The following is a 26503-nucleotide window of genomic DNA, read 5'->3' as shown; positions in this document are numbered from 1 at the left end:
TAAACTAAACATCCTGTGCCAATATGCAATGTTACCTTTTTTAGGGTCGGGGGAGGGAAGGGGTTGAAAAATATTTCCAATGGGTGCTGTACTGCAAAGAGCCATTTACTTTTAGGGAAGGCCAAGCTAAATTTTCTTTACAAAGAAAATAAGGTCAATGAATTTATTATGCCACAGCAACATACCCGTTTGCTGTTCTCTTCCTCTTGTGCCTTTCTGAACTCGTGCTCCAGGGAACAGTCAATGTCATTGAAGAGACCCACTTCATCACAGTTCTTCAGGAACCGAGTTGGTGTTGGCGTCTGGTCTGAGAAGAAATACAAACCAGGATGAATAATCCACAGTAACTCAGGGGTGTAGCCAGGCATCAGAATTTGGGTAGACCTAGTCAAGAAGTGGGTGGGCACCAAGTGTTCTCCTCCCACCCCCCCCCCCCCCCCAATGCAATGAGGCCAGTATCAGCAGCTTAGGAAGCTTAGACTGCTGAAGTGGAAAGCAGTGTTTTCAGCAGCATTAGGGGGAGGTCTTCAGCTGGCGAAGCTTGGGATCCCCACTAGCTAGCACTAAATATGTGCTGCTGTTGGGTGGGCCTGAGCCCTAAGTGGATGGGCCCCGGCCCACCAAAGCCCACCTGTGGCTACACCACTGCAGTAACTAAGAAAATACAGTATGGGTGTGCAGGCCAAAAAATTATGCTTTAATATAGTTTCAAATGCTCACGGGATTTTGTTTTACTCGGGTCCACTTTATAGCAGCTCTGCTATTTTATTACTCCATCTACCATCCTCTCACTGGGAGGAATCCAACAGCCTCACTTGTTTGGATGGTTTATGGATTGGATTATATTTAGAATTAGGTATTATTATTATTTGTTACATTTGTATCCCACATTTTCCCACCTTTTGCAGGCTCAATGTGGCTTACATATAACCGTTAACGACGTTAGTCGATTACGGTCTGAACAAATACATGGTATGAATGAATACAAAGTGATATTGTGGTAGAATGAGGTATATGTATGGTAGGTACAGTTGGGGGGAACTTAGAGAGGAAAAGAGGGAAGAAGAGTCAGGTCTTTGGTTGCATTGTGTCGCAAGTGAACAGGCATTTTTATGTTGGGTCGGTGTACCAGGTTACGAAATATGTCCCTCGGGAAGAATGGTTTTATGCGTTTGAGTTTTCACATTGAGAAAAACATTTTCTTCATGGTGGATTTTGCTTGGGTCTCTAGTGATAGGTTATGGTCGATTATTACTCCGAGAATTTTCAGGCTGTCTGAGATAGGGAGGGTGTATCCTGGGGTGTTAATGTTTGTGGGTTTGTTTGTTTGTTTGTTTGTTTGTATGTATTGTACTGGGATGAGATGATCAGACAATGTGTTTTTTTCTGTATTGAGTTTTAGTTGGAATGCATTTGCCCATGAGTTCATGATGTTTAAGCTTAGTTTGATTTTGTTGGTGATTTCCGCCAGATCATGTTTGTATGGGATGTATAATGTAATGTCATCAGTGTAGATAAATGGGTTGAGGCCTTGGGTGGATAGGGTCTTGGCTAGTGGAGTCATCATGAGATTGAAAAGGATCGGTGATAATGGTGATCCTTGCAGTACTCCGCAGCCTGGTTTCCACGGTGACAATATGTTTCTTTTTAATTTCACTTGATATGTTCTTGTGGTTAGAAAACCCTTAATCCAATTGCGAGTGCCACCACTGATTCCGAAGTATTCTAGGAGTCTTAGCAATATGTTATGGTTAACCATGTCAAATGCACTTGACATGTCAAACTGGAGGAGGAGAATGCTCATGCCTATTGCTATTTCCAGCTTGAATTTGGTTAGGAGAGTGAGTAGTACTGTTTCGGTGCTGTGTAGGGGTCGAAATCCTGATAGTGACTCATGTAGTATAGTGAATTTGTTTATGTAGTCATTGAGTTGTTTGGTCACCAGTCCTTCCATTAGTTTGACTACTAATGGGACAGATGCTACTGGGCGGTAGTTGGTGATGTTGTTTGTTTTTTCTTGGTGTCTTTTGGTATTGGGGTGAGTGGAATGTTGCCATTTTCTTGAGGATATATACCCTGTTGAAGCATGAAGTTTAAATGGGATATGAGATCTATTATGAAGCGGTGGGGGGCAGATTGTATTAGGTGGCTAGGGCAGGTGTCCAGTTGACAATGGCTGTTTGAGTATTTTTTAATCGCCTGGGTAACTGTGTTGATGCTGAGTAGAGCAAAATTTGACTGTATTCGTTCAGCAGGGTATTCACCAGGGGTTGGGTCTAGAACATCAATGAAGTTTTCTATGTCCATGTTGTTCTGAGGTAGGATTTTGCGTAGGTTTACGATTTTTTCATTGAAATATTTAGCAAGGTTGTCTGCAGATGGGATGTCAGTGTTGGTTGTGGTGACTGGTGTTGTGTCTAGTAGTTTGTTCACGAGATGATATAGTTTCTTCTTGTTTTTGTAGTCCGGCCCAATTTTAGTTTTGTAGTTCGACCTTTTGGTATTGTATTTCCTTTGTAGTTGTTTCCATGCGTTGAGCGTGTGTTCATCTTTTATTTTTTTCCATGCGCATTCCAGTTTCCTAGATTGTGTTTTTAGTTTTTTCAGTTCTTCATTGAACCACGGTGTTAAGTTGTGTCTACGTGAAGTTCTTATTTGTAAGGGTGCTATTTCATCTAATATGTGTCTGCATCTTTTGTCCCATTCTGAGAGGTAATATATGGATTTCATTTGTGCTATCCAATCGTTGTTGTATATCTGTTGCCAGAAAGGTACATGCTTGACAATCATTTCCCTCATTTTATATTTGATTTACTCAAGGAAGAAGTGATACATTTTGGACATTTGCTTTCAGCAATTCACTTCAGTAGCAACATGCATATGGTGTACTCTGTGTTCACTTCTCTTCTTGCAATGTCCAATATCTACCCCCCAAAAAAAGAAAGCCCAGAAAAGGTTTGAATGCAATTATCCCTTTGACATTTTATCTCGTCTCATGATTAGGTTCATACGGAAAGAAAAACTGAACCAGCACGTGGAGCAGTTCCCTGGAAAACAGATGAGGCCATGAGGATGTAGCTGGCTCGATGAATGCACTCTAAGAGCCCAGAAAGACGCAATGCCTGGAGAATGCAGCAATAGGCTGCCTTCAACAGAAAGTGTATTCTCGTATCCACCGGTTTATTGGGCAATAGCATTCTATTCCTCTGATTCATACTACTGAGTGTATGTGGAAATCTTACATCACACATTTGGTAGAAGAACAGCACCAGTATACGCTGCTAAACACGAAACAAAACTTTTTTGGAGGTGGGAACTGGGATGGGGGGGAGGGGAAGTTAATTCATGCTTTTAAAAGTATGGCTTGGTGCAATCCAGACCACAAAACCATAGCAAATGTTATTAATCAAAAACTACATGCAGGGTGAATAGAAATCCAAAGGCTGAAACCTGATACCTCATCTAAGAAAAGAAATATTTAGTCTGCTGTGTATTTAATAGCACAAGCTTGGCTGGGACTTTATGGAATGTTTCACACACATGCAGCTACACCAAAGGCAGAATGACATAGTCAGGGTTCCAACCACAGTTTTACCAGTGCTCAGCTGAGAAAAGAAACTGGTTTGTGTCTTCTAAAATGAAGCATTTCCAGGACAGGTTCTTAAAAAGAAGGCATGGTGCTGTGCTGTTCACTGACAACAGGGGCAGCGAAATATCTAGTTGCTTGGGAGGGCCAAACCAGCCAAGCTCTGTCCCCACCCCCATCAACCTGATTGCTGATGTTGTGTACAGCAACAACCAACCCCATTCCATTGCCTATAATTGAAAGTGTTTGGGCCTCAGTTCTGTAAATGAGACACATAAATGGGCGCTGGAAAAGATCTGCTCTAAGCGTGATTCTATAAAAGGGTATGCACCCTTTAAAGAATTGCGTTTAGCATCGATTCCCGCACCCTAACTCTGAGCACCAGACTTACCCTGCTAAAACCTGGTGAAATTGCTGGCACCCAAGTTGGCCACAATGACCCAGTCCTCTGTAACACGTGCAATTTTTCAGAACACCATGGCTATGGCCACGCCCACTTCTGAATTGCACACTACGAGATTTGGGCACCTAGCATTATAGAAAAGCACACATCCAGATGCAGGCCCAAATCCTAATTAGTGCCAAGTAATGTCTATTTGTTGTTAATGGCTAATTATTGCTCATTAAGGGCCCATTAGCCAAGCTGCACATGCATCTTGGGACCACACCCAAATACAGGCACCATATATAGAATAAGGTGGTTGATACTTAAGACAAAAAACTGAAGCACCCTATTATATGTCCTTTCTAAACGGCTGTTGTATTCGGAATAAACTGAAGGAGGTTCCACCACTGTCCTCCTGGGTTCTCATACTGTTATGTTCCATGACAAGAGAAGGCTTTGACTGGAAGGGTAGACAAACACAGGAACACATTATCCAAAGATATGCAGAATCTCAGGAGGATGTTAAGGGCAGGTTAGATCAACATGCGTTTGGAAAGGTATAGTACAGTAGATCCTGCCTGAGCAAAAGATCAGTAAATAGATGAGCCTGATGACACTATGAGCATGATTCCAGATTTACAACTGTATATACTGTTTCCAAAATTTAAAAATAGGATGTGTGCTGTAACTTAGAATCCCAGCTTCGTGATATGGACAGTATGCCTCAGTTGCTTGATGACTGTTCTGCATTAGTCTTTTTTGTGATCCAAGAGTATTTCATCTGCTTGTTGTAAATTGAATTGTGACAGCTAGTGACTGACCCCTATATATGGTTATGGTTGTTATATGTACCAACATTTTGCAGCAGTGAAGTACAGTCTCATTCATTGCCTTTATGCAGACCCCTGTGGTCAAACTATAAACTGCAGCACACTGAAATCTGCTACTCTAGTAGCCAGAAGATAAAGTTATGGCTAGTTTCCCTTTGCACTGTGCAAATGATCAATGATTCATTTCTTTAACGATCTATATTGGATATCTGGTCAATAAAGTGTTCACACACAATTCTACAGGTCTTTGGTATGAAAATCTGATTAAACTCGCAAGGGTTCAGTGTGTTGTAAATACTATAAATATTTTTCTCCTTGAGCAGCACCCCCAGTACTCTTGCTGGGAAAGAGTGAGAGAAATAGAAAAAATGCTGACACCAACTTTTTGCAAATAACCACAGGGCAGATGTTGATATCAACTAGGCACCAGGGCACTTCTGAACAGGATGGTAAGGGGTGCTGGAGGAAGAAGCAGAAAATCTATATTAAAAATCTACTTACCTGAGAGTACCAGGCATGTGAAACATTTCTCGCATGCAGTCTTGTAATTAAGTAATTTAATTTAATTTTAGTGCTTATAGCTCATTTAAACAGCACGTTCAAAGCAGGTCACAATAAAACATTTAAAACTGTAGTTGTCACATCATAAAATATAAATCATAAAATAACAATACAAATTTAAAAAGTACACAACATAATACATCAGCAATTAATTCAACAAATATTTATGGAACAGCTAAGTTTTAAATGAACACCAAAATTCATATAATTTGTGGCCATCTCTGGGGAAAAAGGCGACTAAAATGTTTCCAAGAAACAAAAAAAAAATGAGGTTTTAATGAACTATGGTAGAGCAAACAATTTGTAATACAACAGCCCAAACCTCACCTTTTTATGTGAAAAAATAAAAAAAAGTTACAGAAGTTCAAACATATAACTTTTTTTAGACTGCTTATGAATCCATGACATGAAAAACCAGCTACTCTCAACATTTTGGATCTGCTACTTTAGTCACTTCCCTCACCCTCAAGAGGGTCACATATGGTAAGTTATTCTACAGTTCAGAGCCTTTACCAAGCAGTGTCTTTTTTTCATGCGCTAAGCAATTAAAAGACATGTAGTAGGCCTAGTCAGTTTCAATTCTTGCGAAAATCTTAAATGTCAAATTGGATGGTACAAACACCATATCCACTAAGGGGCTCATTTTCAAAAGAGAAAAACATCTAAAAAGTGGCATACTATATCATTTGGACGTTTTTCTCACCAAAATGTCCAAATTGGTATTTTCAAAACTCATCTTCCAGTCATTTTCCTATGCAGTTCATCTGCAGTGTGTCCAAATCTCAAGGGGGCTTGTCAGGGGCATGCTAAAGGTGAGATCTGGGCATTCCTAAGACCTGGATGTTTTCGTTTTGTTCCGTTATGGCTGAAAAAGGTCCAGGACTAAAACTAAGATGTATTGAGCTAGACCTCTTTTAATAATCACTAAAACCATAAAACAAGTGCCCTAAATTACCAGATGACCACTGGAGAAATAAAGGAATGATCCCCCCCAGTGGTCACTGATCCCCACTCAACCCCACCCCCCAAAGATGTGAAACAAACAGTACACAACAGCCTCTATTGCAGCCCTAGATGTTATAGCCAGTCCTATTAGAGCAGCAAGCAGGTACCTGGACTAGCCTAGTGGTTGGTGCAGTGCACTGTAGAGAAGGGGACCTAGGCCTATAATCCATTCTAACTGTGACACTTGTGGTGGAAAGTATGAGCCCTCCAAAACCCACCAAAAACCTACTGTACCCACATATAAGTTACACCTGCAACCATAAGGGCTACTGTAGTGGTGTACTGTTGTGTACAGTAGGTTTTTGGTGGGTTTTGGAGGGCTCAATATATAATATAAGGGAGCAATGATGAGATGTGTATCTGGGAGCTTTTAGGTGAAGTCCACTGTACTGCCCCCTAGGGTGCCCCACTGCTCTGCTGGGATGTCTGTGTGGCCAGTCTATTGCTGGCTCCTTTTACATCCCAATGGCTTGATTTTGTGCATTTTTCACTTGGACTTTTTTTCTGAAAAGGGACCAAAAGATAAACGCACAAAGCACAAAAACATCTAGCAAGTGAACCCTTATCAGAAAAGAAAAAAAATAGATGTTTTGCTGTTTCAAAAATGGCTATATTTGCTATTCGGATTCTGGACATTTTAAGCAAAATGTCCAAAGTCAAACTTAGACGTCGTATCAAAAATGCCCCTCCACATAGCACAAACTGTATATATATATAATCGTAAAAACAATGATAAGCACTTTAAAAATTCCATCCTTGCTTGGACAGGGAGCCAATGTAATTGACAACTGGCCAGTGGATCTGTAATACGGAAGGGCTGCCATTTGTAACGACATGGGAAAAGTCAATGACCTATCCCATGGCAATGCATGTTAAAACGAGAACACACACATGACATTTTGTGTTTTTTTCATTTGTCAATAATTGTGTGCGCTCTTTGCAAATAGGGTTGGTGTCAAGGTGGTTCTATTTTGCAAGAAGGATGCAGACAGTGTATTGGAATGGACATTTATCAAAAAACAATCCCCACAGGTAAACTCACAGCAAACAAGATTGTAAAATAAATAAATAAATAAAACATGTGCTTCACTGTCCACAGTCTCATGCTGGGAATAAAAATTTGATCAAACACCTTTCTCATTTTATGTGTGGGGGCATTAACTGTCTGAACAAATTCCAAACTTTAGTAAACCGGAAATCTGGAAGAAGGAACAAATTTCATAGATAAAACCTGTTATGAACTCTGCATAAATAAAAGGCCAATATGAGACCACCACAGTGTAGTTTACTTTTCTGGAAAGCTCTACTGGGATATTTTATTTCTGCAGGGTTCACTTTGTTTTTCAGTTCATCTGATGTCCCATCTGAGGTCCACCATATTGTTGACCTAATGTTTTAAGAAGTCGCATAGCCATATCAGAGATCATATTAACAGACAGATACACTTGTATAAAAACTTACTTCCTAATCCATTACTAAAATATATGAGCAAGTAGGTTTTAAGGACACTGCACCTGAACTTGCTGAGGGGCATGTGCTGCTGAAGTTCTTTGAAGGCTTATAAGACAAAAGCTACTACAAATCTGTCCAAATAGGGTAAAATAAAGGTCTGCTTTTCATATATCATTTAATGTTATTACCAAATCTTAGAATAAAGCATTTCTAGCTTTGATTAAAGGATAAGGAACTTGTATTTCCCCAGGGATTTGTTGATGGATAGGATTGCCTAAGTGCTTTGAGAACTACTTCCTCATATCAGTTTCCAACTTTTGTGCCAAAAGGTGCTGTTCACTTATTAGTCACAGAACATACTTTTTTGTCTCATTCTTTATGCATGAATGTTGACAGGTTCCAGCAATTATTATATAGTGTCCTGAATTTATCAATGCACACTTCTGAAGTGGACATTCCTAACTTAGTTCCCTTTCAGGGATCAGGGAACTCAAGACCCAAGGGGGGCTTTTGCAAAACTGAGGTAATTTAAGGGTTAACCTCATGGCTTAATTTGAGACCAACAGGGCATGCTGGGATCAGATAAGATATGGAGTGGAAGGATGGAGAGTAGTCAACACTGATGAAGAGCCCTCCAACAACCACAGAGGTATGCAGAAGGATTGTCTCCTTCCACATCTCAGGCCTGTTGAGCAGACCTGCTGTGGTCCAAGTGTGATAAGGAAGGTGAGGGAAATCTATAAAATGGGAAAGAAAATTGGAGGTGGGGGAAAGAAGGGTGCATTGCACAAGGTGTGCTTGTGGTGTCCAGGTCCTCTTACCTGCTAAAACATTGTCATTTTTTAGTGAAGGGAACTTCAAAGTCATTTCATGCTTGTGCCTGTGAATCATCAGGTGATCCTCAGTACGAAAACGCTGTCAGGCAAGAAGAAAACAAAATCAATAAATTATGAATAAAAAGTTACTGCTGAAGTTCTCCTAAATCTTTGACTATGAATTACTTTCCAGTAACAGACATGTAGTCAGTAGATAAGGACCTCTCCAGCTCATCTGCCAGTGCCAAGTTGGACTCTACTTCATCTCTACTTATTTCTAGAGTCATCCTTGAGAGGGGGGGAAGCAAATCAGGGAAACTGTCCAGTTCAGTAGGGTTACCTCACACCCCTGATTTGGGGAGATTTTTCCTGAATTTACAAACTTACTCCCACATGCCATATTGTCAGTGTTCATATTCCAGAATGCTAAAACTCTCCTCCACATACACAGGCTCCACTGATCTGTGGCAGCACAAGGACTGCAGAGCAGCTGATGGCGGCTGGCTGTGACAACTAAAGGTTCTCAGCCATACAATGAGAGCAGGAGAAGCACACCATAGTGGTGAGAAGAACTCCTTCCCTCTCCTCTACTCCCCACCACCACCAAAGAGAACAGTGAGCAGCAGGAGAACCAGGCCCAGATTTAAGACCTCCCTACCCCATTCCTCTTCCCGGCTTGGCCTTGCAGTAAAAGCCAGAGCAGAGTAGCAGGAGCAGCCAGACCCCTTTCATTCCAGCTCTACAGGAAGCTAAACAGGAAAAAAAAATCACTGTGGAAGATCAGCAGCTCCTGCTGCTGCACAGAGGGTGGGGGGGCAATATGTCACAATGGGAGGTGCATAGGTCCAATCTGCAAAGCCATATCTTAAAGATATAGTAGAATTACAAGAGGTTGAAAGAAAGGTGATCAAAATGATAAAGTTGATGGAACTCCTCACATATAAGGAAAGGCTTAAAAGGTTAGGACTCTTCAGCTTGGAAAGAGATGGCTGAGGGGGGAATATGATAGAGATGTACAAAATACTGAGTGGTGTAGAACATGTAAATGTAAATCAAATTTTTTTTTACTCTTTCAGAAAGTATAAAGACTAAAGGACACTCACAAAAATTACATGGTACTACTTTTAAAGTGATCGGGGGGAAATATTTTGTAACTCAACAAATAGTTAAGCTCTGGAACTCATTCTCAGAGGATGTGGTATCAGCAGTTAATGTATTTGGGTTTTTATAAAGGTTTGGACAATTCCTGGAGGAAAAGTCCATAGTCTGCTATTGAGATGGACATGAGGGAAGCCACTGCTTGCCCTCAGATTGGTAGCATGCAATCTTGCTACTATTTGGGATTCTGTCAAGTATTTGTGACCTGAAGTGGCTACTGTTGGAAGCAGGATACTGGGCTAGCAGTGGTCAGTCCAGGTCACAAGTGCATGGCAAGATCCCAGAACAGTAAAACAGATTTTATGCTGCCTATCCTAGAAAGAAGCAGTGGATTTTCCCATCTTAATAATGGCTTACGGATTTTTCTTTCAGGAAATTATCCAAACCTTTTTTAAACCCTGTTAAGCTAACTGCTTCTACCAAATTCTTTGGCAATGAATTCCAGAGCTTAACTATACATTGAACGAAGAAATATTTTCTCCAGTTTGTCTTAAATTTTATTACTTAGTAGCTTGATTGCATGCCCCCTAATCCTAGTGTTTTTGGAAAGAGTAAACAAGCGATTCACCTCTACCCATTCCACTCCACTCAGTAGTTTATAGACCTCTTTCATATCTGCACTCTTTGCAAATAGGGTTGGTGTCAAGGTGGTTCTAGTTTGCAAGAAGGATATAGACAGTGTACTGGAAAGAAAATTTAACCCTTCTCAACTCTCTTATCTCCAAGCTGAAAAAGCCCTAGCCGCTTTAGCATAACAGGGAAGTCGTCCCAACCCCTTTATCAATTTTGTCGCCCTTCTCTGTACCTTTTCTAATTCTGCTACATCTTTTTTCAGATGCGGTGACCAGAATTGCACACAGTATTCAAGGTGCGGTCACGCCATGGAGCGATACAACGATATTATAACATTCTCATTTTTGTTTTCCATTCCTTTCCTAATAATATGTAACATTCTATTTGCTTTCTTAGCCGCTGCTGCACACTGAGCAGAAGGTTTCAACAGATCATCAACAATGACACCTAGATTATTTTCCTGGGTGGTGATTCCTAATATGGAACCTTGCGCCACGTAGCTATAGTTTGGGTTCCTCATTCCTACATGTATCACTTTGCACTTGCTCACATTGGGCATCTAAATGGTAGATGGTATTTAATCTCCCAGTCTCTTAAGCTCCTCTTGAAAATTTTCACAATCCTCTTGCGATTTAACAACTTTGAATAATTGTCATCAGCAACATTAATTACCTCACTAATTATTCCCATCTCTACATCATTTATAAATATGTTAACCCTTTAGTGTCCAATGTTCCTGTAATAAGCCATATGGGAACAGATTGATGGGAACATTGGGACACTAAAATTAAAAAGCAGTGGTACCAGCACAGACCCCTGGAGAACCCCACTATCTTCACTTCTCCATTGAGAATACTGACCATTTAACCCTACTCTGTTTTCTATCTTTTAATCAGTTCTTAATCCACAACAGGACATTGCCTCCTATCCCATGACTTTCTAATTTACTCAGATGTATTTCATGAGTGCTGGGCAGACTTTTACAATCTGGGTCCCGCAAATGACAAGATGGATTTGGATTGCCTGGAATGGGCTTTGACGGCAACTCTAGTAGTCGGAACATAAGGACAGAGCCAGGCGGACTTCTACAGTCTATGTCCCAGAAACACCAAAGAAAGACCATGACCAAGTATATAATATCACATTCACTGTTGATTTAATCATGAATTGATAATGAGTGTGACTGTTGGGCAGACTGGATGGACTGTTCAGGTCTTTATCTGCCGTCACTTACTGTGTTACTATGAGGTACTTTGAGGGGCATAATCGAACAGAAACGCCTATCTCCATGGGCGTTTATCTCCGAGAACGGGTCCGTGAAGGGGCGGGGCGGATCGTATTTTTTAAAAGAAAAAGACGCCCATGTTTTATTCGTCAAGGTGTGAGCTGGGCGTTTTGCTTTCAGCGATAATGGAAAATGAAATCGCCCAGCTCAAAAACGAATAAATCCAAGACATTTATTCGTGGGAGGGGCCAGGATTCATAGTGCACTGGTCCCCCTCACATGCCAGGACACCAACCGGGCACCCTAGGGGGCACTTTTACAAAACCAAAAAAACAGGTAAAAGAGCTCCAGGTGCATAGCACCCTTCCCTTGGGTGTTGAGCCCCCCAAATCCCCCTCAAAACCCACTGCCCACAAGTCTACACCATTACTATAGCCCTAAGAGGTGAAGGGTGGCACCTACATGTGGGTACAGTGGGTTTGGGGGGGTTTGGACGACTAGTAGCATTAAGCAGCACAATTGTAACAGGTAGGGGGGGGATGGGCCTGGGTCCACCTGCCTGACGTCCACTGCACCCCCTAACAACTGCTCCAGGGACCTGCATACTGCTGCTTGGGAGGAGGGTATGACATTTGAGGGTGAAAGTAAAAAGTTGTGAAACATCATTTGTTGTGGTGGGAGGGGGTTAGTGACCACTGGGGGAGTCAGGGGAGGTCATCCCCGACTCCCTCTGGGGGTCATCTGGTCATTTAGGGCACTTTTGGGGGCCTTATTCGTGAAAAAACAGGGTCCAGGAAAGTGTCCTAAATTCTAGCTCAAAACTGTTCCATTATCGGCGAAGGGCGCCCATCTCTGTTCGCCCGATAACCACGCCCCAGTTCCGCCTTCACCACGCCTCCGACACGCCCCCGTCAACTTTGTCCGCACCCGCGACGGAGTGCAGTTGAAAGCGTCCAAAGTTCGGCTTTCGATTATACCGCTTTATTTGTTTTTGTGAGAAGAACGCCCATCTCCCGATTTAGGTCGGAACTTGGGCGTTATTCTCGTTCGATTATAAGCTGGTTTGTCAAATGCCTTTTGAAAATCCAGATACACAATATAGACCGGTTCATATTTATCCACATGATTATTCACCCATTGAAAGAAATGTAGTAGATTGGTGAGGCAAGATTTCTCCGACTAAATTCATGTTGCCTTTGTCTGATTAACTCATGCTTATGCATATGCTTTGTAATTTTGTTCTTTATAACAGTCTCTACCATTTTGCCTGGTACCCTGGATCACTTCTGAAACACCGATTAAAAATTAGCATTACTTAAGCCACTCTCCAACCTTCCAGTACCATGCTAGATTTTAAATATAAATTACACATTACTAACAATAGCTCTGCAAGTTAATTTTTCAATTCTATCAGTGCTCTGGGATGAAAACCATCTGGTCCATGTGATTTGCTACTCTTTAAATTTATCAAATGCCCCATTACATCTTCTAGGTTTACAGATATTTGTTTCAGTTTCTCTGACTCATCAACACTGAATATCACTTCTGCCACTGGTATCTCTCCAGCATTTTCCTCGGTGAAGATCAAAGCAAAGAATTTATTTAATCAATCTGTTATGTTCTTGTCTTCCCAGAGTGCCCCTTTTACCCCTCAGTCATCTAGTGATCCAACTGATTCTTTTACCGGCTTCTTGCTTCTAATATGCTAAGAACTGTGTGAGCAGTGCAGTTGCGAAGGCCACAAATATGGAGGGGAGCAAAATTGCTCACAGCCCACTATCTTCTCTCATTGGCACTGAAGGCACTAGTGGATGAGTTGCATAGGATGCAGCTATATCTCAGTACAGTCCCGACGATCACACCCACAAAATATAACAAAATGTGAATGAAGAAAGTTTAAAATAGCCTGCAGTTTCATTTTTATGATACAAAATTTATTTGGGGAGGGGGGATTGTGACAGTGGCATAAGTTCAAATGCTGCACCCCCTAAGCAAACCATTGCTGAGGGTACCCCATACTGGGGAAAGCAGAGGGTGGATGCCCCTCCTCATCACAAGCCTTCATTTTCTAGGAGTACAGAATGCTCATCACTAGACTAGGGCCCAGAAGCTAGTTGTTCTATATGCATCAGAGGGGGGGGGGGGGGGGGGGGGGTGGTAGGACCAACAGGAACTTCAAGAGCACATGGACTCAAAGTTTATCCAGTGCTTATCATTGATGCTTGGTTTATTACTGCATTCACTCCATAGACACAGTAGCAGTGGAAGTAGTAGAAGAGAGAGAGGGAGGGGAGGTTTGAGGGGAAATGCTGAAGTGGGACAGCGGTAGAGAAGGGAAGAGGGAGATGCTGGATGAAGGGGGAGAGAAAAGAGGGATATGCTGTATGGAGAAGAAGAGAGAAAAAAGAGGAGGAGGGAAGTACCAATTTATAGGCTGCAGGAGGGCATAAAAAAACCTACTTCCAGCACTGGTTGCAAGATCTCAAGAGTGGAAAGGACTATTCTTAATGGTGGAGGCAGGAGCAGCACCTCATTACAGGCTGTACAGATGGAATCTCAGGCATATCAAAGGGAAATAATCCTGTACAGACGAGATGGAGGTGGTAGAAGCAAACATGGTATCGGTTTTAAAGACAGTCTGTAACAAGTAGAAAGAATCCTAAGCTGTGGAAATAAGCCAGTTCAAGATTAAAGTTGGAGGTCAAGGAGATTGCAAATATATGCAGACCAGATTGGTCAGGCAGTTACAACCTTCCTTCATGTTCTTTTCTCACTGCTCTATCATAGCCTCCCATTCTCTGGGGAGAGCAAGGCGTTTTCTTTACAGCCTTTGTGAATGTAGGAACCGACTGATGACACAGTCACTAAGTTCACCTACAGATTTAGCACTACACTTCAGAGAAAGTGCCCTATAAATGGAATAAAATTGAAAATGAATCTTCACACTTTCACATTGCTAATTTTGTTTGGTATAGATTTTACTATGAAGACTGAGCAGGAGAAAAATCTGAAGAGCGAAGGGCTACACAAATCTGGGATGAGGGATGTTCTCAAATAGAGATCTTATCCCAGATTCTTGCAGCAGATCACAAAAGAGGTACCTGCAACAAGAGAAGAGCCATGGGCAGATGTTTTCATCCTCCAGTAGTATAGGCAGGCATCATAAGCTGCAGCTGTAGCTCCTATTCATGGCAATTTCATATGTGACAAAACCCACTTACTGTGCAACCTGTTTCTGAGAAGATGGATGTGGAATAAAAGGTCCAATTGGGTCCAGGTTTCAAAGTCCAGCTTTCTCAGTCCTCCATTGTGGTCACAGTAGCTATAAGGAAAGCCAAAAAGCATAGGGAGTTTTCCAAAACTGCTCCTGGAAAAGATCCATGGGTTCTAGACCACTTTGGCAGGTGAGAGTTTCAAGGGACTATGCCTGGGTTCATCATCCAGTCTCCACATGGATCCTTATTTTCAGCTCATCTGCCCTCTTGGAGGAAGAAGTCTCCCTTCTCCTTCAGTCCAATGCTACAGAACTGATTCTACCATAGGAAAGAAATTGAGATCTCTACTTCAGATATTTCCTTCAAAGAAGACTAGAGACTTGCATCTCATTCTGGATATCAGATTTGAACTTAATTCGTCACAAGGAGAAATTCAAAAATAAACACTCTTCCCTTTATTCTACGATTCCTAAAGAAAGGGCACAGGCTCTGTACCCTTGATCTCAAGGATGCGTTTATAAATCACAATCCATCCACCCTATGGAAAGTACCAGAGATTCATCTTTCACACGGACTGCTTTTTATACAAGGTTCTTCTATTCAACCTTTCAGCTCCAAAAGTGTTTACAAAATGCCTCATATTGGTAGCTGCCATCTCCACAAGGAAGGCCATCTAGTCTTCTCATACCTCAATAGCTGGCTTTTAGGGGCCTTTTCTAAAATTCAGGCCCTAGTTCTCAATGACAAGAAAGTCTGTCATGCTCTTCATTGTCAGTTTTCAGAAGTCTGCTTTGCACCCCAGGTAAAGCCTCTGGCTCTTCTGAAAATTAGGCACTCTCAATGGGACCTCAAGCTCCAATGTAATCAGAACTCCCATCTTCTTTCTACCATCATTCATCCTTCAGTCCCACTCAGAATCATGTTACACAGTGTGGGCATCCAACATCAATCTTGTAAAAGGTGTACCCTTTTGCTCCATTAAAATACCAACTGGTATTAACCACAGATGGTTCAAACATAGGCTAGGAAACTCATATCAGTGCTTACCACATATAAATAACGTGGTGAAGTCCAAGATGCTCTTCCACAGCAACCACTTGGAACCTCTTACAATTTAACTATGCCTTTACACTTTCTTGATCTCCTCCAGGATATGTGAGTTTTAATCCCTAACAAACCACCGTGTCAATATTTTATATCAATCAACAAGGAGGAACGAGATGCCTATGTTCCTTCCAGGAAGTGACAAATAGTTAGGACTTTGTCATAGCTAATGTATGCAAATATAGGCTTCTTATATCCCCATGACTTGCAACCACATAGCAAACAGGCTCAGCAGAGTACTCCAGCCTCATAAGTGATCCCTAGACATTGCAACCATATAACCATCCTTCAAGAACAGAGGACCTGGCAGGTTGACCTCTCTGGCAGCAGCAACACAAAGCTTGCAGTTTTCTGCTCCATCTTCCTGTCCTATGACCACTTAGCCCCATATGCACTAGTGAATAGTGGATGTGGTTTCTTCTGTACACACATTCTCCCATTCCTCTCATAGGAAAAGCTCTGCACAAATTTCAACAGTGACCAAGTACCAAGAATCTCATAGTTCCACCATATACTGGCTTTGACAGAGCTGGTTTCCTCTCTTAAAGAGATTAACAGTTCTACCACCATGCAGGCTTCAATGTTTTCCAACATTAATGACTCGGGCTGGCTTATTCACCCAAATCAAGGGTTTTACCCAGACATGTCTTCTTTTTGAGGACACTACAGGGCATCTGGGCAGGTTTTGCCAGCCTGCCCATTTGTCTGGGTTTCTGGACAAACGGGTAGGCTGGCGGGTGGACGGGCCTTAGGGTATCCTATTCTCCCCTCCCCTGTTATCGTGCCCTGGTGATCTAGTGGCCTATTCAGGACAGGAAAGATCCCCCTCACTGCTTGAACTCTTTACAGCCATTTTGAAGTGGCGCTGGGAGCAAGACAGGTCTGCAGCCATGCTGGGCAGGAAAGAGGGGGCTTTCCTGCCCCAAAGAGTCCACTAGACCACCAGGGCACTACAATAAGGTACAGAAGGGGAGGGGACGTGAGTGGAGTTATGTGGGTGGAGAGAGGCTGGAAAAAAGATTGAGGAGGCCGGAGGAGATATACATGGGGGGGACAGAGAAAGAATCTGGCTTTCTTGGGGGGAGGAATCAAAGTGACAGGGGGCGGGGTGGGGGTGTGACGTGGTGGGGTGGGGTGATATTTTTTGTCCTCTTTTTTTCCTCACAGCAAATATGGTAGCCCTACCTAGATCTGAAGTCTCTCGCTGTCCCAGTGTGGAAATTGAGTAGCGTCTGCTTCAACTCTGCTCTGGATTTATTAACACCAATCCAAGATGTTCTGGTAGCTATAAGACAGCTGTCCACCAAGCATCCATATACTTTCTAATGGAAAGTGCTTTCCATCTGGTACTTTTATTTATTATTTATTTATTTGTAGCATTTGTATCCCACATTTTCCCACCAATTTGCAGGCTCAATGTGGCTTACAGTTGCCGTAATGGCGGTTGCCATTTCCGGGTAACCCTGCCACATGCCTGCTTACTACTAAACGTCAGTATCTGTATGTAGAGACCCCAAGTTTTCCCTTGCTTATATGGCAGAGACCTCTAGTGGCTCTTACTGTGATCTGAGTATACACCCAGTTTTCAAAACAAAGGCAGCTCTCTAGTAAGGTAAGGGAAGGAAATGGGGACTGGCGTAAAACCTCAACCCACTATAATCTCTCTCTGGCTAGCCCAACCATTGCACTACAAAGAGCAGAAAAGTGTTGAGCAGTAACAGGGGTTACTTAGGCCTCTACAGGTCCCTGAAAGTGTGCCCCGATTAACATCTCCAGAACACCCCTGTTCTTACAGAGGAGGATGAAAGAGGAGTGAGCCTACAGGAGAATAAAAGAGCAACAGGGAACTACTGATTTGAGAAACAAAAGATACAACCCCTAATTTTATAACAAGGCGCCTAGTCGCCAGTTGCATGCGAATATGTTTCTAGAATGCCAGCACATATGCAGACATATGCGTACTTGAGCACTTATGTGCGAACTGTGCACTCAGCAGTATGCCATTAGACATGCACATAAATGCAAGGGGGTGGTCAATGGCTTGGAGCATGACGGAGCCAACATTTACATAAATACTATAAGCTATACACTAGAGTACCACATTTAGGCCAGCCATAGATCTGTGGTAAGCTTGTTTATTCTTATTTATTAGGATTTATTTACCGCCGTTTTGAAGGAATTCACTCAAGGCGGTGTACAGTAAGAACAGATCAAACTATTTAAAACTAGTACTCTGTTACTGAATACTGAAAAAACACATTGTCTCATCCTCTCATCTCAACATAATACTTACAAACCCTCAACCTTAATCACCCCAGAACACACCCTCCCTATCTCAGACAGCCTAAAAATACTCAGCGTTACAATTGACCGCAACCTCACATTCGAGAGCCAAGTGAATTCCACTATAAAGAAAATGTTCCACTCAATGTGGAAACTTAAGCCCGTAAAACCTTTCTTCCCGAGGGAAATATTTCGCAACCTAATACAATCAATGGTACTAAGTCACGCAGACTACTGCAATGGAATCTATGCTGGATTCAAAGAACAACTCACCAAGAAACTCAAGACTGCTCAAAACACAGCAGCCAGGTTCATATTTGGCAAATCGCGGTTCGACAGTGCCAAACCCCTCCAAGAAAAACTGCACTGGCTCCCAATCAAAGAACGTATTACTTTCAAAATCTGTACCCTGATCCACAAAATCATCACCTTCCTAAATGCCGGCTAATTAAAAAATTCTTACCTCGGGGTCCAGAAACAGGAAATGAGGGCGGGACCAGAGGCAAAGCTGAGACAGAAAGGAAGGCAGTCTGAAGCGCCGCTTGCCTTCACTGCTGACACCAGACCCCGAGGTAAGAATTTTTAAATTACAACCGGCACTTAGGAAGGCAAGGTCCAGGTGGAGGACAGGTTGTGTTTGCACTCGGAAGGGAGAGAGAGATAGAGGGAGGGAGGCGCAGGAGTCTTGAACTCGGAGGAGAGGGGGGCATGGAACTCGGAGGGAGGGAGTGGAGGAGTGGCCTAGTGTTAGGGTGGTGGACTTGGTCCTGGGGAACTGAGGAACTGAGTTCGATTCCCACTTCAGGCACAGGCAGCTCCTTGTGACTCTGGCAAGTCACTTAACCCTCCATTGCCCCATGTAAGCCGCTTTGAGCCTGCCATGAGTGGGAAAGCGCGGGGTACAATGTAACAACAAAAAAAACTCAAAGGGGAGGGGGCAGTCCTGGAACTCAAAGGAGAGGGAGGGAGGGAGGTAGGGGGGCATGGAACTCAGAGGGGAGGGGGGCTGGAACTCAGAGGAGAGAGAGGAAGGGAGGTAGGGAGGGGGAACCTTGCTAGCACCCATTTCATTTCTGTCAGAAATGGGCCTCTTTTACTAGTTCTATATAAGTTGCTAAAAATCGCATGCACAAATTTGGGCGCACACCCAATTTGTGTGTGCAATGTAATTGAATAATGAGCCAATCATTGCCAATATTGGCTTATCAAGCAATTAGAGGTGCTAATTGAAATCAATTAACATGTTACCTGCCTAAATTTATCCATGCCTCGGAAAAGAGGGTGCAGAAACTGGAGGGTCTTGGGCATTTCTGGGTAGAGCATGGGTATGGATTCCAGTTACACATGCAATTATAGAATAAGGGGGTTTCATGCGTAAATTTAGGCGGGGCATTTGCACCACGTTTTCGTAGGTGCAAATGGGCACGCCTAAATGTACATGCAACCCCTGCACTTCAGCGCTATCCTATAAACCGTGCCTAACTTTAGGCACAGTTTATAGAATAGCGCTTAAGTGGGGGGGTTTTCTGCTACAATTTTTTGAGTGTGATTTATACATTTCATCCCTATATGCAAGCAGTAAGCATTAAAAAAGTTGGGACTGTGAGGGTTTGGCTACCTACACTGAGTGATGGTTTTTGTTTATATCTGCACTTCATTCATTTTTCACAGGAATATAATTTAGTTATTGTTTTTTAACCCTATGCACTTGCAAAAACTGTACACACTAAGGGGGAAATTCTATATATGGCACCTTAAAAATTGGCACCATAAAACCATGCGGTTAGTGGTTAGCGTGATTCTATAAACTACTCTTAAAATTAGGCGTAGTTTATAGAATATGCTCACATGCCATTCTTGCAACTAAAATTTAGGCGCACACATCAGGCCACCTAAAACCAGGCCTAAATACCTGTACCCAGTGAACACCCATGCTCCTTCCATGGCCATGCCCCCTTTTGAGTTGCCGCATATAAGATTTTCACGCAGATCTTTATAGAATAGAACCTAGCAAGATAATTGGCAACACTTTTGATTTGCATGCATAACATCGATTGTCAGCACCCAATTAGCACTAATTTGCTTGTTAGCCAATTTAGGTTCACTCATCTCAGGATAGCCCATAATTTTGCGCACCATAGAATCCGACCCTTAGCGTCTATAGGAACAAAGTTTAGTTCTCCTCTCTATGGGCTGAAGATCACATTAATGCACCTTGTAGAAGTTGTGAGAACAGAATATGATTCATTATAATTTCTAAATGTGTCAAGTTGACATCCCAGCATTTGATTTTGTGTTTGGTCTTTAAAATACTAAACCGTTATTGTCCTGAAATCTTGGTTTTAGTTTCCCTCTGGACTGGTTGAGGCCAGTGTTGATTGATCAATAGAAAAAAACTGTTAGTTCCTCCAGCATCCTTTGTGAGGTTATCATACTCATGGAAGACTTTATTTTCTCATACTGCAGTTTTATCGTAGAATTCTTGACCTACTGAACTTAGGCCTCTTTTTACAAAGCCACGCTAATGGCTGCCGGTGTGGTAGGCTGTGTCGGCATTGCCAAGGGGCAGCTGTTAGCGTGGCTTTGTAAAAGGGGGCCTTAGGAGCGTGATTAGATGAAATTTCAATAACAATTGAAATACTTTCTCAAAAGTATTTTAATTAGGAATGTGTTATATCTGGTTAGCTAATTTGATATTGTCTGAATTTATCATGTCGATTGTTATGTTATACACTGTTATTATTTTGTAAACTGTATAGAGCCTTATGTTATGTTAAATTACAAATATCATACTGTGGACAGCTTCTGGTCCTTTCAAACATGATTACATTATCTAGTTTATGTAGGTTTGCTTGCACAAGTACTTAAACTTTTTGCAGCAGGCACATAGACTAGCAATCATTCTGGCAGCCAAGTTAAGAAAAATTAACCATATCTCTCCAGTTTTATTGAGGGGTCCTTTTACAAAGCCCCATTAAAAAGTGGCCTGCAGTAGTGTGGGCACCTGTTTTGAGCATGCACTGGGCCACTTTTTATCACGGCTAGGAAAAAGGCCATTTTTTAGTGGACCAGGAAATGGACGTGCTCAAAAATTAACCAGTCATTGACTTAGCGGTAAGGGCTCACCTGCTACCCGTGTGGTAACCATGCATTGTGCTCCAACATGGCCATGCTGCTGATTACCACCGGCAACACCCCTGTGGTAGAAAATAGAAAAATAATTTGTATCGCGGGATTCGGCGCACGCTACCCCGGTGGTAGTGCTGATTTGGTGTGCGTCAGCCCTCCCACACCTTTGTAAAAGGGTCCTGAATTTGTGCTGGCTCCCTATTAAATTTTGATTATAATTTAAGATATTTGGTGCAGCATTCAGGATTTTACACATTTCGAGGTATTTAGACTTACAGTTTCTTCTTCAATTTTATGTTCATTAGAGAGCTTCATCTTAATCAAAAATTATTGCCCAATCCAGCCTTGAAAATTGCACACAAACAGTTCACAAGATTGGGAACATTTTCATTCATTGGCTCCATTACTGCTGTGATAAGAACACGATTACGTTTCTTTTTGGGAAGAAAACTGAAGACTTATCTTTTTTGCGAGGCTTTCGGATACAATTTTGTTGGAATTTGAATTAGTTGACTTTTTAAGTGATGTTTTGTTAATTTGTAATTGTTTCATCTATTATATGTATTTTTATTCTATAAGCTGCTAGAACTAATGTAATAGGTGGGATAAACATTTCATTAAAAGAAAATGAAATCAGAGGCCTCTGCATTGTCCTATTATTCAGCAGAGAACAAGCGCAGATTCAAGTTTTATCAGATTGGGAAAACTGGATTAACAAAAAAAAAAAAAGAAAAACCTACAACAAAACCACTGTCAAATTGCAGCATAAGTGAAGCAAAACAATTTTATCAGATTAAAAAAAAAAGTTATTGCCCCTTGAAAACAAGCACAGCTTTCAGCTACTCAAGCTGCAAATTACAGGAATGTTGAAAGTGTAGCTGGAAGCTTTTTTTTTTTCCTTTTTTAAATTACTCTAACAATTTACCATTTAGCAATTAGCACTGTATCTGAGCAGCTGTCTGCTGGCTCTCCTATTATGTAATATTATCCAGGGTAGCTTGAGGAAAGTATTGCTATCAAGATCATAATGATATATCAGGAGACGATTTGAAAGCCAGTTAATATTATCATGTGCTTTACTCACCTGTGAGCAGCCTGGGGCAGTGCAAACAAAAGTCCTCTCCTGCTCCAAGTTCATCTCCGATTCCTCATAAATCTAGACGGTAGAGAAGAAATCCATGAACATCACACTCTCTCCATTGCTGCAATTTAGGAAGAAGCAAAAAGTGGGGCTTTGATCTTATGGTCTTTTTATTTTTATATCATGGTTACTCTTCACTCACAAACAACAACAAAAAGATACATGCAAGGAAATTCACATCTACTAACAAGTCCTAACTTATTTTCTAGGTTCCCTGCTGTCTGGGATCTTTTTGTTCTTTCCTGAGCATATATTTACTTTCAAGGGGGAAAAAAAATTAAGAAGGCAGTCCTAGCAGAAATCCTGCCTAGGAAAAACAAATGCCCAATGTTGGTATTAGATAAGAGTGTGTCTGCTCAGCAAGATTCTAATTTTTCTTTTTTTTTGTTACCTTGCCTTCTCCAATTCCACTTCCTGCTCTGAGCCTTACAAGAAGCAGACTCCAGAGGGTTTCTGTACACTAGATGCTGTGAGCAGTTATTGTGAAGGGCTGGCTCAAATGATACAGGTTAAGTTAATAATACACAGCCCAAAGGGTGGAGCTACCGTGCAGTGAAACTCACAGCTCTTTTCGGTCCCAAAGTGCAAGTGACCCAGAGTCTGAAAAAGACAAGCTACAGCCGTGGAGCACAGTGTTAGAAGGCCTTAGGCCCTTTAACATTTCTCTGTTGAATATTAGGCTGAAAGATCATTACAATATCCAAGCAAAGCCTAAAAACTCCCTCTCTCAAGGATTCTGGAATTCGGCTTGCATTATCAATAGCAGCAATGTTGCTTACCTGTAACAGGAGTTTTCCATTCACAGCCAGCTTGATAAAAGCACACAAGTGAATATCATCCAACAGCACCAGGATGTAACAGCTTTCCAAGATCTGAGAGCTTGCATAGCATGCATAGCTCTTCCCATGCACAGCAGTTCCTCAGCTCCTCAGTTAGTTCCAAAGCTCAAATACTTAGGTAACTTTTGGAGAGGTGGGAGGGACTGTGTGACTTATCAATCTTGCTGTCTACAGAAAACACTTGTTACAGGGAAGGCTACATTACTTTTTCCCCCATCTAGAAGAAGGATCGAGTCAGGAACACAAGTGGATGATGCCCAAGCTTATGGCTGCTCAGTATTAAACTCTTAGCCCTTTTTGAGATGCACACACATTAAAAGGCAAGAGTTATTCACCCCTATGGCTAGACCTCTTGGGCAAAAGTACTTTCCCGTACTGAAGCCTGGACCAAACAATTTGGAGTGAACATAAGAAAAAGTAATGTAAGCAGCTAGTATTTGGTGATGCTGACTTAAGGAGGCCAACTGTGGGAGTGATAGCTGTACTTGGATGAGACTTGACTTGACCTTGGAATTGAGAGAAATGGGAACTTGTTCATAGCAACACTGTAAGCAAAAGAAAACAACCAGTTTGATAGAGTCATCCCTACCATCAGCATGTCGATTTTATCAGGATCAAGCAAAATTAGTGTTCCTCCCCCCACTAGTGGCATAGCCAAGGGTGGGCCCAGGTCCACCAACTTTGGGCTCAGGCCCACCCAGTAGCAGCACACCTATGTGACTGGCAGGGATCCCCAAGCCCCACCAGCCGAAAACTCCCAACAACTGCCCTCCTACATACCTTGTAAATACCAGATCTTCGCCTGCAGCGAGCAGCAACTGATACATACTGTTCATACCGGCCCCACAGTCTTCCCGCCTGCAGAAACAGGATGTTGCATCAGAGGGAAGGCTGTGGAGTCAACATGAGCACTGTGTATTAGCTGCTGATCGCTGCCAGTGAAAATCTGCTATTTAAAAGGTATGCGGGGGAGGGGGGATGTTTGAGAGACCATATGGCATACAGGCGAGAGAGGGAGAGACCAAATCATTTGAGAGACAGGGCAGAGTTCTGCCCACCCATCTTGGGCCCAGGACCACTCAAAATAGGGTATCTGGCTATGCCCCCCCCACCCCCACACACACACTCTTCAGGTTCTTTAAGTAGCAGGTGAATGCACATTTAGTCTACAGCTTGAAGGGCTTCTGTGCAAGAATATGAATGGACTTTAGTAGAAGGCAGAAAGCACTATGTCCTCATTTGGGTGGGAAAAGGTGTTAAAACCATTATGTAGAACTTAGGATGTGTCCAAGGAATATGTTTGAAATGGCATAATTGAGTATATGGTTGGTATGTTAGTAACACCTAGAATTTCTTTTTCTCCTAGGTGATCAGTGCTAGGAAGAGTGTGTTGCAAGTTAGGAAATGTGAGGATGTTCCATGTAGAGATTCCACTGGAGAGTTCATGAGCAAAGCATCCATAGAGGAGTCTATATATGAAACAGTAATGTCATGCAACAAGGCGCCATGTTGGATAATGATGCTGGAAAATTATATATATTGGCGTGCAAAGAGTCAAGATGTACTCAGGTGCACTTGAATAGGACAAATTTGAAGGTCTAGATCAGGGACAGACATTGAGTGCCACACGTATTTCAGGTTTTCAGGATATCCACAATAAATATGAACGAGATAGATTTGCATACAATGGAGGTAGTGCATGCAAACCTCTCATATGCATATTCATTGTGGATATCCTGAAAACCTGACTTGCCTCGAGCACTCAAGGACATCTCCCTGGACACAGTCAATGTGTTTGTTTAATATTGGGGGTGCCTGAGCACCCACAGCACCCACAGAGCTGGCTCCTATGGTTCTAAATGATATAGAGCAATCTCTTTATGATAACTTAATTGGCAGCCAATGAAGAGCTTAAACTTGAGCCTAGCCTTATTGTTAATCTTAAAGATCTCACATGGTTTGGTGCCTGCCTAGATTGCAAGGTATGTTCAGGCTCAAAGTTCACAATCTGAAGATCACTTTGAAGCGATCTTACCTTCTGTTCAGGATTTTAAATTGATCACTTAGAAAAGAGCTATTGATGGCATAGGGCCAGAAATATGGAATTGTCTTGCCTTTTTCTTGTGTGAGCAGAAAAGCTATATGCAGTTCTAAGGGATTTTAAAATGTGGTTATTTAAGAAATATTACAATTGTGAATTATATACTTTGATACAATTGGATATTAATGGCATGCCTATCCAGTATGCATTTACTTCATTTTTTATGCTATCCCTTGAGCTATGTAAATGGTTAGGTGGGCTATAAATGCAAAAATTATATTAAAATTACTCTATTCATGGTTCTCAAAAACATTTTTCAGTCAGGACACACCTGATGGATGATGTTCGCCTATGTAACACTTCATAAATGATCTATACAGTAAGGCAGTTCTTATGAATTAAATGTAAACATGCTCTGCGTTCCCAAAACCTTATCTTCCGTCAACAGGTGCAGATCATAACTAGCACATTTTCTCCACAGAAGATATTATATTAATTATATTATGAGAAATAGAGATATATAGTTTGATTCTCATGTCATTCGAGGAACAGTAACACAAATCTCCCAACTACCAGAAAAATTGTGAAATACAAAACTGGAAAAAAAATCCTAACATACATGTAGCAAACCTAGCATACAACAGTAGCACTAAATTTCTATGATTCAAACAAAATGAACCCTACCTAAGAATGGACAGCACTACTATATACACGCGGTCCTAGAACACCAATACACCCACTACTGACAAAACCAAACAAGTAAGACTGCTACAGTCTACACAGAAACTACATGCAAACAGAATATCACACATTGGTTACACACAAAGCACAGACAAACCCTCACCAAATATAGAACAAGGGATCACAAATTAGAAATAGAAACATTTAGAACTGGGAACCCCAAGAAAAACTAGGCAGGTACCACAACATGGGAGAAATAAAAGCAGAAATGCATTTCCTCTTATGCTGACCAAAATACAAAGACATCCATGATGTACATTTCCCAAAGGTAACATTCCACCTAATAAATTCAAAATAAAAAGACTGAGGGCTTTTTTACAAAGCTGCGCTAGAGATTCATTCCTGTGTGGTAAATGAGAGGAAGCCCATTCAATTCCTGTGGGCTTCCTCTCATTTGCTGCACAGCTTTGTAAAAGAAGC

At 41.8% G+C, this 26503-nt stretch overlaps 1 protein-coding gene across 1 annotated transcript in view; it reads right to left on the bottom strand.

The window, feature by feature from the left end:
• The window catches only part of LOC115471638 (cyclic AMP-responsive element-binding protein 5-like), a 218906-nt gene that overhangs the window by 62424 nt on the left and 129979 nt on the right, over positions 1-26503 (bottom strand). Inside the window, exons 2-4 of the mRNA XM_030205415.1 lie at positions 22406-22477; positions 8641-8734; positions 186-307 (exon numbers count right to left, since the gene is read on the bottom strand). Of these exons, the coding sequence (XP_030061275.1) occupies positions 186-307; positions 8641-8734; positions 22406-22477 (288 nt within the window). The remainder of the gene's footprint in view (positions 1-185; positions 308-8640; positions 8735-22405; positions 22478-26503) is intronic.

Source organism: Microcaecilia unicolor, chromosome 1 (assembly GCF_901765095.1).
Source record: "Microcaecilia unicolor chromosome 1, aMicUni1.1, whole genome shotgun sequence".
Taxonomy (NCBI): domain Eukaryota; kingdom Metazoa; phylum Chordata; class Amphibia; order Gymnophiona; family Siphonopidae; genus Microcaecilia; species Microcaecilia unicolor.
The sequence above is the reverse complement of the archived record's forward strand: the minus strand, read 5'-3'. Positions and strand labels throughout refer to the sequence as shown.